The sequence below is a fragment of the Equus caballus genome, chromosome 16 (genome assembly GCF_041296265.1).
Source record: "Equus caballus isolate H_3958 breed thoroughbred chromosome 16, TB-T2T, whole genome shotgun sequence".
NCBI classification, from domain to species: Eukaryota; Metazoa; Chordata; class Mammalia; order Perissodactyla; family Equidae; genus Equus; species Equus caballus.
In genome coordinates, this window is record NC_091699.1 from 63,122,101 (window position 1) to 63,139,086 (window position 16,986).

Consider the following 16,986-nt stretch of genomic DNA (forward strand, 5'->3'; position numbering starts at 1 on the left):
TACCTTTGTAGTTGTTTAATTATTACAGAAACGTGATGTTTGGATGAAAACCTTCTCCAGAGTTCAAGGAGTTGGCTCTACAAACTTGGTGAGTACCTCTGTGGAAACTGGACTGTGGATCTGCCGGGAATGGGGAATGGGGAGAAAGGAAACAAATCCAGTTCCTACCGTGGGTTGTCCGTCTTGTTGGAAAGTTGGAATACACATTCAGGCAACATTTTTAGGGAGCCATGTACGAAGAGGTACAAAGGAATGTTATGGACTAAACGCCTTTAAATACTTCCAAAGAAGCAAACTTGGACTCTCCATCACATTTCTCGAAGTGCTAACAATGCTAAAAACAAAATAGGCACATTCTCTTTTGGACTATTCAATGATTGGGAAAGTGTGAAGAAAAACTAGGCTGGTTCTGGTAAAGCTACAACTATTTGTGAAGTTTGCAAAATTCCTGCCTCCAGCCTGTATGAGAATAACAAGGTCTTTATAGTCATCAAGAACTCACTGGAATTCGTACATTCTTCAGAATTTTGTGTTTTGTTTTGATAAAGAGCATTGTATCAATATGCAATCAACTACAAGGAGCAGAAAACCTAATTCAGTGGGTCTTAAACAGTAAGGAAAATTTTATTTCACAAGAAATCTGGGGAGGGCTATTCCATGACTGGTAAGTTCAGTGGCTCAGCAGTGTCATCAGGCCCAGGTTCTTCCCTGTTTTTCTGCCCGTCCGTCTTCTCCTGTGAGTTTTTGTCTCCCGGATTGACCCCTTATGGTATAGCGAGACGGTGGCAACATCTCCAGGCACCATCCGCACCACGATATCCAAAGGCCAGAACAGAAGAGACTGTTTATTCTTCTGTGTCTCTCTAGGGTGTTCTTTTTTCACAGAAGCCCCTTGGTGGACTTCATCTACTTGTCTTCCGAGAAGACGTTAAGTGCCTATTTCTAGTCACTTATCGACGTGGAGGATGGTACCTAAACACAACTGGTTCTGTTAGCTAGGAAAAGGGCTATTGGGCTGGAGAGCCACAGTGTCTGTCATAAGCATGTTAAGAATTGTGTCCAAGATGGGAGAAATAAAATTCCTCATAAGAGAAAATTTTGTAGGCCTGACTACCCCAAAACAATTTAAAATAGAAAAACATGTTTAATTTTTTAGACTAAATTACAGTTCTACAAGTGATGTATATCATAGAAGATTGGTTTAATACAAGGTAGGAAGTATTGTCCTTCCCCTGATACCTTTGCATTTGGCCAATTTTATCTTTTTTTTTTTTTTTTGGAAGATTAGCCCTGAGCTAAGTGCTGCCAATCCTCCTTTTTATGCTGAGGAAGACTGGCCCTGAGCTAACATCTGTGCCCATCTTCCTCTACTTTATATGTGCGACGCCTACCACAGCATGGCTTGCCAAGCCAAAGCCATGCCATGTCCACACCCAGGATCCGAATGGGTGAACCCCGGGCCGCTGAAGCGGAACGGGTACACTTAACCACGGTGCTACTGGGCTGGCCCCCAATTTTATTCTTTTTTTTTTTAATATTTTATTTTTAGTTTATTTTATTGTTTCCTTTTTCTCCCCAGAGCCCCCCGGTACCCAGTTGTATATTCTTAGTTGTGGGTCCTTCTAGTTGTGGCATGTGGGACGCTGCCTCAGCGTGGTCTGATGAGCAGTGCCACATCTGTGCCCAGGATTTGAACCAACGAAACACTGGGCCGCCTGCAGCGGAGCGCACGAACTTAACCACTCGGCCACGGGGCCAGTCCCCAGTTTTATTCTTAATTTTGAAAAATGTCAGGCATTGGAAACACAGAGGCTAACACCTGTTGTAGACACCCACCCAGCTTTAGTAGATCATAACCTTTTGCCATATTTGCTTTAAGGAGCCTTGTCTAAAAAAATTATGCTTTTGAAGTACCATCCTCTCTAGTTTTATTCTCTTTCCTTTTCCAAAGGTAAACACTATCTTGAATTTGGTGTCTTTCCTGTCTGTTTTTCTTGTTTGTATTATATATACAGGTGTACCCATAAACAATGTATAACCTGGTGTTTGTGCTATTTGTATCCTTTCATAGCTTGCTTTTTTCACTCAATAGAATTTTGAAATTTATCTGATCCATGTAATTCTAGTTCATTCACTTGAAGTGCTACGTGGTATTCCATTGTATGGATATACCACAGTGTACTTCTCACTCCCCTGTTGATAGAAGAAAATTTATGTGGTTTCTGATGATTTCAACCAGTGTCACAGTGAACAAACATACTTGAACATCTCGTGCACATGTGTGAGAGTTTGTATGTTGGGTGTGTACTTAGAAATAAAACTGTCGGGTCAGAGGGAATGTACCTTTCAACATGGCTGAATATTTCCAAATGGGTCTGGGAGGGGGCAGAACCTGTTTACCTTCCCAGCAGCAGTGGATGAGAGGGCCGTTTCCCCACTCTCGTCTTGCTCTTGATGTTAGTTCAACTTCACATTTTTACGGGGCTGGGACTGCCTGGTGTCTCCTCTTCTTTTGCGTCCCCCGTAGTACTGGTGAGCCTGATCATCTTTTCGTTTGTTTGGTGACCTTTTAGGCTTCCGTACACCTGTGAGTTGTTTATATTCTTTGCCATTTTTTCATATTGAGTTTTTTCTTCATTTGAGAATTCTTGACATGTTAACAGATATTATCCTTTGTTAGTAATATGCGTTGGAAATATTTTCTCACAGTCTGTGATTTATGTTTTAACCTTGCTTCTCTGGTTACTTTAAGGTCAGAGATGTTTTCCTCCACTTTCTAAAATGTTTAATGATTTGCATTTTATATTTAGCACTTGATTCTACTTTTATTTTTGTGGATGGTGCAAATATAAAGACTTACTGGGGGCAAACAGAAGTTGAGTGTGTGCAGCTCCTTAAGCTTTCATTATCCTGTAATTTATGCTGGACATAAATGGACTGCATGCAGAGAGGGACCCTGCCTCCGAATGCTCCACGTGTACGTGGGGAAGGTGGAGGGGACAACTGAGTAATTACGCAACTGTGTAAGAACGGAAGCTCTCTGTGGAGGAGTGGCCTTATGAGAAAAGGGGACTCAAGAGCTCAAAGGCTAGAATCAGCATATTTTTGTTTTGTGCTAACTCAGACCTTTTTGAGTCATCTCTCCAGTAAACTACCAAAATGAGGGAGGAAATGAACCTCCAGGGCCATCCAGATTTGTCTTAATCCACCCCTGGCCCTTGGGGCCTTGCAGCTGGGTTAGGTGGGGTGACATATTCAAGATCATGAGAACTAGAAGAGTACTGGAATTATATTGGGACTGTTTGTCTATATTTGTAATAGGAATAGAGAGAGTTACTTCCCCATGGCCTCCATGTACTTCCCGGGGTCAGACATGTTCATGCCTGACCAGTTGAGATCCGTCGTCCCCTCAGAGATGAGCCAGATTGTCCTTTCTGGACCCAGGATTTGCCACTTTCTTATCATAAGTAGACAGTGGGCAGAGGAGGGTGGGCATAGAATACCTGGGACAAAGTGCCCGTTTGTCTCCCCATATAGATCTGAACAAAATAAACAGTCCATCCGTTCATCCGTTGAGGTCAACGCATATGCAAAAGCTCCTGAGTGCCTAGGAGCTCAGGTAAGAAGGGGGATTATCACTTTCTGCAGCTTGTAAATAGATGAAGACAGACCAGCTGGCCGTGTAGAAGTCATCACTGAAGAGTCTAGTATAGTTGGCAAATAATACAGGCCTTGCAGTTGAGATTGGCTTCCATAATTTCTCACTGGGCGCCTCAGTCCTTTATGGTGGTTCCCTATCATTGTGGATTTGAGCACCGTCCATTGGCCTGTAGTAGAGATGATGGCCACATATGTGTGTTGGCTTTTTCCACACGTTTGTCTAACATGCTTTTTTCTAGATGTGGTTACTTCATATAACCATATATATATAACATAAATATTGAGCCTGTAATTAAGGAGTCATATGTTTCCGTGGGAGGTACACCCAATATATAGAATGCCTTTACTAGTCCAGTCCTGGTTGGCCCAAAGACCTCACCATACGGCCATTAGTGACAGCCCGTGAGCCTGTGTATGGATATTGTTCAGTAAATCTTGGGGTGTTGCACTCTGTGGCTAGAGCCTATTGCATGGGGTGTCCTGTGTTGTGGGCCGTCAGCCGTTTACCATGCCTGGATGGCTGTAGCATTGCAGAGGCCCCACTCATCGTGGAGGTGGGTGAGCTCTTTCATCAGTGATTCTTGTCGGGGGCCTATTTTGTAGTTGAGAACATTATACCAGCAATTCATTAGGGAAGACACTGCTTCTATCTAACGGGTGGGCAACCACCTGTTTGTGAAGTTGGTTAAAGGCTAAGGGGCTGAGTTTGGCCCTTAATTGGAAGATCCATGTTCTTTTCCTGATTGGACTTTCTGGAGCTTGTCCCACCTATGGGATTTAGTTCAGAATTGCAGGATGAGAATGACAAGTTAGAGACTGTTTCAATCAGAGCTTAGTAAGGCTGGCAGTTGCCTCTCAGCAGCAGGAGGAAGTCCTCGAATTCAAAAGCTCAGAGGCCCAGAAGAACCAGAGGAGTTTTCATTGCCAAAGGCCTCCATCAACTGTGCCATCAGTCACGGACTCCTGTAGTTTCTTGAGGTTGAAGGAGACAAGGCTCCAGGGTCGGGCATCTTTTACAGCCACCTGAACTGCTTCCAAGATGATTTTTTGTTGGAGCCCTCACTCAAATGTGGCCGTGTGTCTGATGACTCAGGGTGGAGGCTGTAGGAACATGCCCAGGTTTAGGATGTACTGTCTCCAATAGCCAATATGCAAAGCAGCCAGTTACAGTGTGGGCCCCCTTTTTTTTGTAGTTGGTGGCTACTACAAAGTTTATCCTTGATTGATTGTGAACTATCTATCTCTTTGAGCTGTGACACAGCTCCCAAGATGCTCACTTAGAAGGCAGGGCATTTGTTTTTGTCCTCGTTCAGGGCCCATCTGTCTTTTCTCAGCTGTGCTTGGGTGGCACGTAAGGCAGCAAAAGCAGTTTGCTCTGTGGAGCCATTATGGAAATGCCGGGATATCCACCAACAGTTCACAGCATACCAGGTCTGTCCAACTCTCTGATGCTCTCTCACGGGAGAATTCAGGGCGATAAAGGTGGACTGTATGCCGACAGGTGTGTGAAGGCAAACTGATTCCCCCCACCCCCCAAGGGATCTAAAAAAGAAAGTGTTAGTAACACCCTAGGCTGCAAACCATAAGCCAGGTACAATGGGAGGAACATAGCTCATTCATTCACTTTGATGATGGCAGCTACTATGAAAACGAAGGTGGGCACGTTCTTCTTTAGCTTCCACAATCCACTTAAAGCTCCCACCTTCCATTGGCCTAACAGCGGTGTTCAACTTAAAGGAAGCTTGGCATAGCACTGCTGACTGTACAAGACCTTGGGTGAGAAGACCCAGTACTTTTTCTTCTCCTAGGAAGAGGCATTGTTTCAGTTGTGGGTAAACGCCATCCTTGGCTCTGCATCTGGCTGACCCTTACATTAGCCACCAACAGGGGTCACAAGGGATGTATCAGTTGCAGGTTCTTGCAAAAGAGCAGCAGACACAGTCCAAACCAAAAACTAAACAACCCACGAAACCAAAAAATCACAGAGCCAGTATGTAGTAAGTTTAGGAATATTTGGGGCTTCCATCTGGGTGGGGGTGAATCTGAAGACCCAATCCTGTACCTAACGCTTGTCTCTGTTTGTCCCACTGCTGTAATTTGTCAGTCTGAGTGGTATCAGCTCAGACTTAGGTCTTTGCTCCACAGGACCTGTGAAGTCCCCTCCAGGTTTTTGTACCTGCCGTTCTGTGCACCCTCACAGCCCCCAGCTGGTCTCGCTCTGTCCTCCCTGTAATCCTGCCAGCCCCCTGGCTTTTGGTCATAAAATATATCCATCTGTGCAGGGTTTTTTCCTGGCATTCAGTGGCCTCATTACTCAGGATTTTTATTTTGTAGGAAATCCTCCTTTTGTTCAAATGACTTTCTCATTTGAGAATTTTAGTGGCTTTCTGCCCCACCCACCCCTTGAGGCCTACAGGTCTTTCTCCTTCCAGGCTTCTGGCCATTCACCTCTCTCCTGAGGCTGTATATTTTTTTTTCTTGGGTCACTTCCACCAAAGTGGATGACCACATTTGCTGCCCAGAGCTTTGATCGTTGAGGGTATTTCCCTTCACTGCTGTCTTCCAAGGCCACCCCTGAGTAAGGCTATTAGTGCTGCTACCTCAGAGTTTCGACTTGGTCCCACATAGCCAACTGAGCCATCTGCTTCAGGAGTGAAGCTGGGAAGGAACCAGAGCCAAAACAAGGATGCATTGTTGGCTTGGCCACCACTGTGTGATTGTGTGCTCGGTCACGGGGCTATCGTTGGAAAAGTTGTATAAAACCTGCCTCAGACAGTCTGTCCCGGGAGAGGAGGAAGACAAATGTAGCCATGCTTCCTGTGTTCCGTTGGCCAGTATTACCCCAAGGGCAGGAACTCTCCTGTACCTGCAGCTGGCACATGTGTGGGTGCTGAGAGGGTCCAATGGCAGCGTCCATAGGAAAGATCCAGTGTGACAGTCAAGAGGTGTCGATGGGAGCCCGAAGCACAGCTGTCTGGTTATACTGGGATGAAACTGGTCTTGGCCCCTGCAGGCCTGGCACTGCAGTGGTGGCTGGATCAAGAGAGCGCGAAGCCAAGAGGATGCAAAGTGTTACACAAAGCGGGGAGGGGTCTGCCTCAGCGATGTAACGGTAAGTTAATAAAGTCCCAAAAGATCACATCCAGCGTGGTGTCCTTTTCATTTAATCATAAACAACTACCATAATTATATGCACCTTTTAGGCAATATATAGAGCTACAATAGAACTACCTAATAAGAAAAGCAAAGATGTGCTGAGTGGGAGATTCAGGAGGTTATGCTGGGAGGGGAGAAATGGGGAGAGCTGATGAACTGGGGAAGCCGTAGTTGCAGTTAAATGTAGGTTATTGTCGTGGACCGATGATCAGAGTGTGAGAGTGTTGTGAACCGAGGATTATGATTAAACTGTGCACCCGAGGTCCACATACACTAGAAGTTGGTGCTTCTAATCTGAACCCTGGATTCCGAAGAACTTGGCTTCCCAGTGGCCTCGCCCTCCGCCAGGGCCAGAGGGCGGCAGTGCTCCCCGCCGGCCACCAGAGGGCGGGCGCGGCTCGGCGAGGGCGCGCGGGGTTCGGGCCGCCAGCTGCGCCGCGGGGTTTGTTTTTGCCAGAGGAAAGGTGCGCCCAGCTGGGAGGAGCGCCAGCGCACGAGCAGGCCGGCTGCTGGCAGGACACCCCGGGGACGCCCCGGGGAAGGCCCCCGCCCCGGCACCGCCCCGGCGTTTCGGGAGGAAGCAGCTGCCGGCCCCGCGAAGGCTCGGCGCTCCTGGCCTCAGCCCGGGCTTCCTGAGGACGGCAGTACCCGGCAGGGTCGCAAACTGAGGGCCCGCGGGCTGCATATAACCCCTACATGGGTTTTGTTTGACCTAAGTGTATCTTTAAAAAGCTTATTTGGCAACATTTAAAATCAGGAAATGTTTAGCCTAAAAATTCAGATTTCTGCTTCTCTCCATCACTTGGGACATCAGGCAACACTGGGCGGCTGTCCCACCTGGCAGCGCTTGCCAGCTGCCCTCTCACTTGCACCTGCGGTCCCAGAGAATGAGGTTTTTTTCCAGGGTGACCATTATTCTGGCTGTTATCACTATTCAGAACTGAGCCAAGTGGCACACTTGATACCATAACGTTTCCTTTTCAGCACAACTCTATATAGAGTTTTTTTATTCATTTGCATAATTTTCTATGAACACAGAAAATTACAATAAAACTCTCACAATCCATCAGTTGCCTCAATCTCCTTCCAAGATATTCTCCAGGTATTCTCACGGTGCTCTTCACTGGGAAGCCCCTCTGGGGGTGTGACCTCCTCAACCTGGGCTCCTTGCCCTTTCCACCCACCTGGTGCCTGGCCACCAGCCTGGCAGCTCCCTTCCTCTCAGGCATTTCCTAACTTTTTTTTTTTTCAGGCAGAGAAATCCCCCTTTTCAGTCTAAATCATACATGAAACTCCATTATATAAAACAGGAAATCATATTAGTATAAATTATCAATTTACATTTAAAACATTGAAAGTCAGTCCATGAGAATAATGGGCTTCATTAGAAAAGCCCGCAATTTGGTGAAGGAGCTGATGGGGGCTGCAGCCGCATCTTTGGATGCGGGCCGCTGCTTCGTCTTGGTCGTGCAGGATGGACACAGCCTGGCTCGCCCAGGAGGCTGGAGCGGCTTGCCTCACACCCTTGCCATCTCCGTCTTCGACTAGAGGAAGCTGCAAGGCCGGCATTCCCCAAGGGCTGCACAAAGTGAGGGAGTCCGCTCTGGAGGTGAGGCGGGCCGAGGGGAGTTTGCTTTGATGATGGGAGAGTGTATGTTTTAAGATGTTAACGTGTATTCTGCACATAAAATCAGGTATCTGTGAGCCCCTGAAGTGCCTCTGCAAGATCAGAGGACGCAGTTCAGAACCTGCCACAAAGTGGGGAAGTGGTGGTCACTGAGGAGGGGCCCCAATGACCTGCTGTGTTTCCATGACAGAATTTGCTCTTCCTGCTAGGGAAGAGGCCTGGGAGGTGGTGGCACAGGGAATGGGCCAGCTCTAGGTCCCTGTGTTCCCTCACCTTGGGCCTGTGTAGTGTCCTGGCTGGGGCCCAGGATGGGGGCTGAGCAGGTCAACGTGCCTGGAAGAGATCCTGACATGGCTGCAGCCCAAGGGAGGCGCCAGGCCAGGGCATCCCTCAGGAACACGCTTATTTCCTTCTCTGGGCCAGTCTGCAGACATCAGAGCAACTGCCTGTGGGGGAAGCCATTTGGCGGAGACCGGCTCCGGCCCGGCCCTGCCATCCCAGAGGCCCTGGTGGGGTGGTCACAGGCCAGGGCTCAAATCCCAGCTCTATCACTAACCTCACTTCCACTCAGCTTTCTCCTCGGGCCTCTCTGCATCCCTGTTGCTACATTCTGGGCAGGTGTGCCTCCTCACAGGGTCTCAGAGATGGGGGCAGTTCCATTGCCACACACCACCCCACCATAGAGGACCACACCAGAGCCGTCTTAAAGAGCCTCTCCCAGAAGCAGTCTTTCTTGTGGGTGCATCTGTGGCAGAGGCTTATCCAAGACAGAGTACCACCCTCCACCTTCTATTGCTTCCTGCTCAAGGGCTAGGCCAGGCCGAGAGAGCCTCCACTGGCCAGGGAGCTGCTGCCTGTGGTGGGGAATGTGGGCAGGCCAGCTTTGGCCTTATCTCCCAGTGCCCCTTGTAGCCACAGGTGCCAACACGCTTGCCTGTGGCCTCAGGTTGTCACAATGAGCCAGAGCTGGCTCTTGGTGTTCGGGGCAGACTCCTGACTACCTGTCCTCCCCCCATCGCCCAACTTTCCCTCTCCTCACATCTTTCTCTGCTTGGTCCAGCCTGGCTGACTGCTCCCTGGGTCACCTTCCTGTGCTGGGAGCTGGGGTGCTGGGTATGGAGTTTGGGTTACACATGGGCACTGCCCCCAGGTTGAGCGGTCCCAGAGAGGGCCTGGTTTGGAGAAGATAAATACATCCCACAGTTTGTATCCTTCATGACCCATAATGCTTTAGCTGTTAGAATATGGCTTTGGTCTCTGTTGGGCTGTGGTGCCAGCTTTGTGTTGGGTCTAACTGGGTCTCTGTCTTCCCCCATTCTCCAAGTAGCTCTTGTGCAACCATCGCCACCGTCCATCTCGGGAACTTACGCATCTTCCCAAATGGAAACGATATCCATTAAGCACTAACTCCCCACTCTCCTCCCCCCTACCCCTGGCAACGCCGTTCTACCTTCTGTCTCTCTGAATCCAGACTGCTCGAGTTCCTCATGTAAGTGGAATCATACAGTGTGTGTCCTTTTGTGTCTGGCTTATCTCACTTCACCCGATGTCCTTACAGTTCATCTGTGTTGTGGCCAGTGTCACAATGTCCTTCCTTTTCGAGGCTGCCTGTATTGCTTTTGAGTCCTGCCGTATATCCTGTGTGAACACCACTGGCTTCCACCCTTAATATAATTTTTACTTCGAAAAGACGCAAATCTTGAGAGGCCAGTATCTTCTGCATCCTTTGCTCTTCTCACCTCCAGTGGGGCACACGAGCCCGGCGGGCCCCCAGGTAGCACTGAGTGCTTCCCCACGAGCCTGGCGGGCCCCTTCACTTCCCTCCTGGTTTTACAGCCTTCTTCTAGTTTAATAAGAAATCCTTCTGCAATTGGCCAAGTCAATATTTTATTAAAAAACACATAAACAGACACGCAGTGGTAACGGAAGCAGAGACAGGGAAAGGAGACGTGAGACGTCCTTCTCGGGGACACGCTGACCACAGAGAGCTTCTACAGGCACGCCGCACTTGAAGAAAGAGGGTATCTCAAGATGGGAATTCCAAGCTAGATAAATTAGGAGTTGGCTTGGTTTTTATCAGAGGACTTCAGACAGCTTCCCTCCCCCGAGGAATGTGAAGTAGAAGCAGGCAGGACGCAGGAGTGTTCTGAAACCCCGCCCTTGTGTTAAGTGGGGTCGTCAGTCCCTGAGGCAGTTCTAAAAGCACGAGGGAGACCAGATTCCCCCGGAGGCTGCTTTTCTTTGCCAGATAGAGAGGAATGTTCTCCAAGGAAGGCTGGAGAAAGAGGCTCGGACCAGCTCCCGAGCTTGGGAGGAAGATGAAGGCCACGGGCCTGAGCAGGACTTTGGCACAGGAACACAGGTTCAGAAGTCCTTCCTGGGGTCACCCGCCCCTGAGCCTCCTTCTGCGGGGCCGCTCGCTCTGCCGAGCCTCCTGTGTCCTCAGGCGGTTACATCTTGGGAAGGAAATGGCAAAGTGAGGCAGAGCCCACCCAGAAGCCACACCAGAAGGTGACCCAAGTTCTGCCCCTGCACTTCCTTCCGCCACCCAGCACCACCTTTCGCTGGGAGTGTTTTATTATTTTAAATATATTTATAAAAAAACCCATTAAATAGTGCAGAGGGCATTCTGTGCCCATTCCTCCCCACCCCAGGCTTACTCCTCAGAGGGGACCTCACCTCATTTAGCTGTTTCTTTTGTCGATTCTTCCAAAATTTTAAGTAATATCTTTATACCAATATTTGTAGATTTATCACCTTTAGACATTATCTATTAACTTTTTTTTACATTCTCTACTTTTTCATCACTTTTTTTTCTTAAACAGCTTTACTGAGATAAAATTCACATACCATACAATTCACCCTTTAAATTGTATAATTCAGTGGTTTTCAGTATATTCATATAATCGTACAACCATTGCCACAATTTTCGAACGTTTTCATTGACTCAAAAAGAAACCCTACACCCATCAGCAGTGACTCCTGTATCCCACCTCTCCCCGCCCTCAGCAACCACTAATCTACTTTCCTTCTCTACGGATTTGTCTAGTCTGGACGTTTCATATAAATGGAACCCTCCAACATGTGGTTTTTTGTGACTGGCTCCTTTCACTTAGCATCCTGGGACCATTTTGCCAGTGACTACTAGGACATTAAAGCTCTGCTGTGACCACCTTTTGGCAACTCGGACAACACACTGTACATGCTTGGGTATTGTTAATGTGTTTTTCAAAAAGGAAGAAAAAGAACAAAGAGAGGAAGTGCTGGATCAAAGACAGAAGTGGATTAATCTAAACAGCTGGTTGAAGCTTTCAGCAATTCTACTTCCAGGAATTTATCCTAAAGATAAAAAATATTAGGTCTATGTATAGGGATACACTTATAAGGATGTTCATTACAGCACTGTCTAGTAGCAACGAACTAAAAGAAAAAATGCAATGTCCCCAAACAGGAGACAAGTAAACTATGGCACAGACATGCAATGGAGTCAGTGCGACACCTTGAAGCCACTAAGAATGATGGAGAAGAACACTCAATGACGTGGGGAAAATGTCTAAGAGGTGGTTAAGTAGGAGAAACAGAGATTACAAAATAACACAGTCTGATCCCTTTAAGAAAAGTCACGTCTATATCTATATCTATATCTATAATCTATATCTATATTCCGAGGGAGCAAATACCGGGTCAGCCAGCCAGCAGCTGCTATTTCTGGGTAGCATGATGATCGATGACTTTCACTTAAAAAATTTTTTTCTTATTTTACAAATGCTCTACATTTTATTTTTGTCATTAGGAAATTTATTTAAAGAAAATGCTTTGCCGCCTGAGACTGAAACGTCAGGGTGTCCCTGGGCGCGGTGGAGAGGACGAGAGCAGGGGTTCTTGGGTTCACCTCTCCTCCTGGGCCCTGCGCTCTCACGGCCTCCTCTGTGGCTGGTCATTCCCGATTGTTGAACTCGGGAACAGGCCGTCCTCCTGCTCCTGAGCAGAGGGAACTTTCAGAGATGGTCTGTGTTCAGACCACCAGAACTCACCTGTTGACTGGGTCACACACGAGATCTTGTAGGACAGCCATATGCTCGCCAAGCAGAGGAAGCTGGCTATGAAACCGAAGATCTACACAAGGAGAGAGGGGAAAGGAAGGTCCCAGGCTAAGGGCCAATTACTCGGGCAGTCCTTTCTGCTTCTCATCTCTGTGCCCGTTCCCTGTATCAACTGTAGCTTGGAGGAAGCTTGGGGAATCATCTGACCCAAACACTTCGTCCTTGCTCAGATGCAAGATGTGGCCCATTCACCAGCACACCCCCGGGAACCCCCCTGCTGGGGCCCAGGTCAGGCCTAGCAGCCAAGCCTCTGGGTGTCCACCCCTCACCTCATTTCACTCTAGGCAACTTCAGTGCCCACATTCAGGTTTATGTTTACAATGGAGCTGGGGCCCAGCCATGTGCTTTAATTATCCTGGGCTAATAAAAAAGAAAAAGGCAGGAGGCCAGCCTGGTGGCACAGCGGTTAAGTTCCCGTGCTCTGTTTTGGCGGCCCGGGGCTTGCTGGTTCAGATCCCAGGTGCAGACCTACGTACTGCTCATCAAGCCATGCTGTGGCAGGCATCCCACATATAAAGTAGAGGAAGATGGGCACGGTGTTAGCTCAGGGCCAATCTTCCTCAAAAAAAAAAAAGAAAGAAAGAAAGAAAGAAAAAAGTGGAATTGTAAATTTTAATTTGGGTTTTAAAAATGTTCAGATTTTTAACGTTCAAGTGGATTTTATTGGTGTGGTGTGGCATTGTCTGCATTTCATTCGTAATAATGGCTTTCTCTCCTGTTTGGCTTTACAGCTGTGTAAGAGCCAGAAGCTGAGGCCTTCATGTCTGGTCTTATGTTTGTACATACTTAAATAACATTAGACGGAAATAAGTTCAGGTGAGCTCCCTTCCTTTCTGAGGGTCCGCCAGAGCTCCAGTGTGCAGACCTAGCCCCGGGGAACCTCCTCATTTGTAGACGAGGAACAGGGCGCCCAGAGAGGAAGGGGGCCCCGTGGGAGGCTCATCGAGTGGTTGAGCAAGAAGCAGGCACAAAGGAAATGTCACCCTGTGTGTGGGCACGGTCCCACGAGGGGGACGTGTTCTGAGAAATGTGTCGTCGGGGGATTTCGTCGTCGTGTGAATATCAGAGAGTGTACTCACATAACCCTACATGCTTTCGCCTACTATACAGCTAGGCTACACTCAGGGGACCACCATCGTATGTGTGGTCTGCTGTGGACTGAAGCGTTGCATGGTGCATGACTGTACTCTGGGGTCTCTGTCTGGAACTTCAAAGCCTGCAGCCATTTTTCTTACTTGTGAATGACACTGGCAGGTGAAGCAGCTAAGATTCATTGGGCACTTACTATGTACCAGCCAGTGTTGAGTCCTTTGGGTGCTCTGATTCCTGTCACCCTCGCAACTCCGCCAGGTGGGGGCTGGTGCTACCCTCCCCCCTCATTTTACAGCTGAAGAAACGGAGGGGCAGGAGGTCAACTATTTTGGCCAGGGCCACAGAGCCAGCAAGGGCCAGACGTGGGGTCTGAGCCCAGGGGATGTGGCTCTAGAGTCGGCAGGCGCTCAGCCGCTGCCCGGGTCTTCTCAGACCCGCCAAGGCCTCCGGGGAGCTCTGCTGCCACCAGCGCAGGCTGAGCCCAGCTGATGGCCAGAGGGCATGGCCGGGAGCAGCCAAAGGGCAGGATTTTCCAGGTTTAGTTTTCTTTTCAAGCCTGGCTGCTGGTTTACATAAGTGGCTGCCCCACCAGCTCACATCCACCTCCCCTTCCCCCAGGTCCGTTTCCTTGGCTCCTTTTGTACCAATTGTCTGCACCACATAATTAGCCTATTAGAGCTGTCCCGGCCTCGCATTGTCTGTTCTGCACAATTAGCACATTATATGCCATCCTGGTCTCCAACTGACTGCACTGCATAATTGAACAGTTTATTATCTCACTGCATAATGCTACTCTGGACGACAATGCCTTGTTTGCTAATTGTTCCGTGTGCCTTGGCCTTAACTCCTACTAGACGCCACCTTCTCATAAGCAAGGACCCTATCTTTTTATTTCTTCTGGCTCCCCGATGGCCCAGGCTTGGTCCTGGGCACAAAAACCGTGTATGATAAATAGAGTTTATTGGGATTCCAGGGCTAAGACCGTTACGTGCAACCTGAATCATAAAACTCAGTGGGGATCTCCCCATGTGGTTCTGAAACACAGCGAGCAGGAATTTCCTCTGTGCCTCATCCACCTGCTTGTACTGGGCAGGTGGTAACCTGTAGGTGGCAGCCACCCCTCTCCTGGGAGACTGCATGGGGGGTGGGTGTGGGACAGGAGGCACCTAAGGGGCATGAGTGTTTAGATTTGGCTGCCCCTCTGCACAGACCGTCTGCCCCACGCCGACCTTTGGAGAGCAGACTCCGCCCCTCAGTGGAATTCCAGGCACGAACTCACCTCGGCCGAAAGTCTGGAGAATTTTGGTAACGTGTGTAAATGAAAGAGTGAGTGTCACACAGACAGCTTTTCTTAAAACTCATTTTAAAAAGCTTGCCTGTTCCTCCGGGAAGCAAATCAGCATAGGCACCAAACTGTGAGCAACTAAACTAGAGCTCAGACGACGGGAATCTGCAAGTCTTTTAAAAATAACGTATATACACGCGGCTGTACGTGTATATATGGGTGATAACTATACATAGCTCCCACAGCATTGCATTTTTGTACATTTCCATGCTACTTCTACTCAGCCTATCAGATGGATCAATTTTCACCTTTGAAAGGTAGAGGAGGGTTATTTCCTGGCCCGCATACTGTTAAAAATCAGGAAGGGCAAAGCTAGGACTCATGGCAGATATCACTAACTGATCACAGTACCGTTCCCCTGGGCCCGAGAGGCCTCAGAATCTGTCCCTGCAAGGGGCTGAGGCAGCCACGGGCAAAGGACCAGAATGGGCATGTGAATTAAAACCTACTTGCCCCCTGATTTAAGGAGTGGCTCTAAGAGGGAGGGTGCTGGGCCGCTGGGGCCATGTGAGTTTGCCGACAGCCCTGATGATCCACCTTCTGAGACCCTCCACTCTGGGCCCAGCTTTAAGGCTCTCTGGAGACTGCTGCTGGCTGGATGGAGGTGGGTACTGATTCTGTGAAAGAAGGGCCCCAGAACACAATCCCTTCGCTGCCCCCGTCAGGAAGAACATGAGCATTCGAGGCATGAATTCCTTCCTGAAGGCTCCCCGAGAACATCCTCACCGCTCCGGCTACCAGTCCGCTCTGGTTGTAACTCTTGGAGGCTGCCACGATGGAGGCGATGAGGAGGAGCAGGGTACCGATTAAATAGTGCAGAAGTTCCTGGGGGCAAAAACAGAGCAAAGCAGTGGGTAGGGAGGTCCACTCCTGGCTCTTAGAGGCAACCAGGCATCAGAGGAGATGAACAGAAGGGGAGGGAGTGACACTTCCTCTTCTCCCTGTAACACCCCCACAGGAGGAGCACAGCTCACAGGCAACCAGGGTGGAAGGCTGGCCAGGATGAGGCCAAGCAAGAGAGCAAAGATGCTGGGCAGGCAGGAAAAGGGGACAAGGAGAACAGAGGTCCACTAAGCACTGCTTCACTCCTGGGATCGATTTGTAGACAGCACCCTGACCTCCAGCTAGAGCTACTAAAAAGCAAACGAGCTTCTTGCAATTCCCAGGCTGGAAAGTTTAAATAAAGCTCCAGCTCTGAGAAGCAAAGCCCCTTAAAGAGATGTGTGCCTTCCGCTTCTGCTTCAGAGAAAGTTCTGGGCTGACAATGTGCTGGCTTTGGTGGCTGCCTGGAGTGTCTGCCCATTCTGTGAACAGCGTTAGGTGTGGACCTGAGAGGTGCTTGGCCCCCTCAAACAGGGAGGTCAGCGGCCCTTCTGTGAAGTGCTTGTGGGTGTGTGGTGGGAGCTGGCTTTCTCTCTCCTAAGTCCTCGTGGTTTTGTCTTCATTTTGGCTTCCCTCTTTTCTCTCCAGAAGCATGCCCTCAGGCCAAGCACTGCTGATGAGTCTCCTGGCAGGGCTGACTCAGCCTCTGCTCCTCCCTTTGGTGCATGGGGCCAGCCATTTCCACCCCATTCACTCTCCATGATTAAAATGGTATCTTTGCAGGCCCAGGATGAGGCTGGACCTCTGTCATTCAGCAGCATGGTAATGTTTCCATCTCATTCTTCCTCCTCCCCATTAAACACCAGGTCAGAAGAGAACTGGGCCTTAGAGCCGTGGATAGACAGTACTCACTCCGAATCCACAGTGTATCCATTTTCAGTTGTCTCCAGTGAGAACTGAGAAATTATTCCTTCATGGAGTTCTGCCCATTAGGGCAGGCAGCCATTAAATTTTGGAGAAGCATTCCACTTTTAAGCTGCAACTCCTCTCAAAGCTGTGCAAAATCAAAGACCCTGATTTCTCCCTTAGTGACCAGAAAGGAATATCACAAGGTAGACCACAGAGATTTTGACTAAAGATTAGTAACTGGAAGTTCCCTACCTCCAAGATTCTCACACAAA

At 48.8% G+C, this 16,986-nt stretch overlaps 1 protein-coding gene across 4 annotated transcripts in view; it reads right to left on the reverse strand.

Moving 5' to 3' along the window:
• Positions 1-10,313: 10,313 nt before the first annotated feature.
• The window catches only part of CMTM7 (CKLF like MARVEL transmembrane domain containing 7), a 59,836-nt gene continuing 53,163 nt past the window's right edge, over positions 10,314-16,986 (reverse strand). For 2 of the 4 annotated variants that reach the window (XR_011427000.1, XR_011426999.1), the window contains exons 3-5: positions 15,433-15,808; positions 12,478-12,559; positions 10,314-10,899 (exon numbers count right to left, since the gene is read on the reverse strand). Coding sequence is in view for 2 of the 4 variants with exons in the window: in XM_023620792.2 (XP_023476560.1) it covers positions 10,886-10,899; positions 12,478-12,559; positions 15,710-15,808 (195 nt within the window). In the remaining 2 variants the exon portion in view is untranslated. The remainder of the gene's footprint in view (positions 10,900-12,477; positions 12,560-15,432; positions 15,809-16,986) is intronic. The other 2 variants (XM_023620792.2, XM_023620793.2) reach the window with 1 other exon arrangement.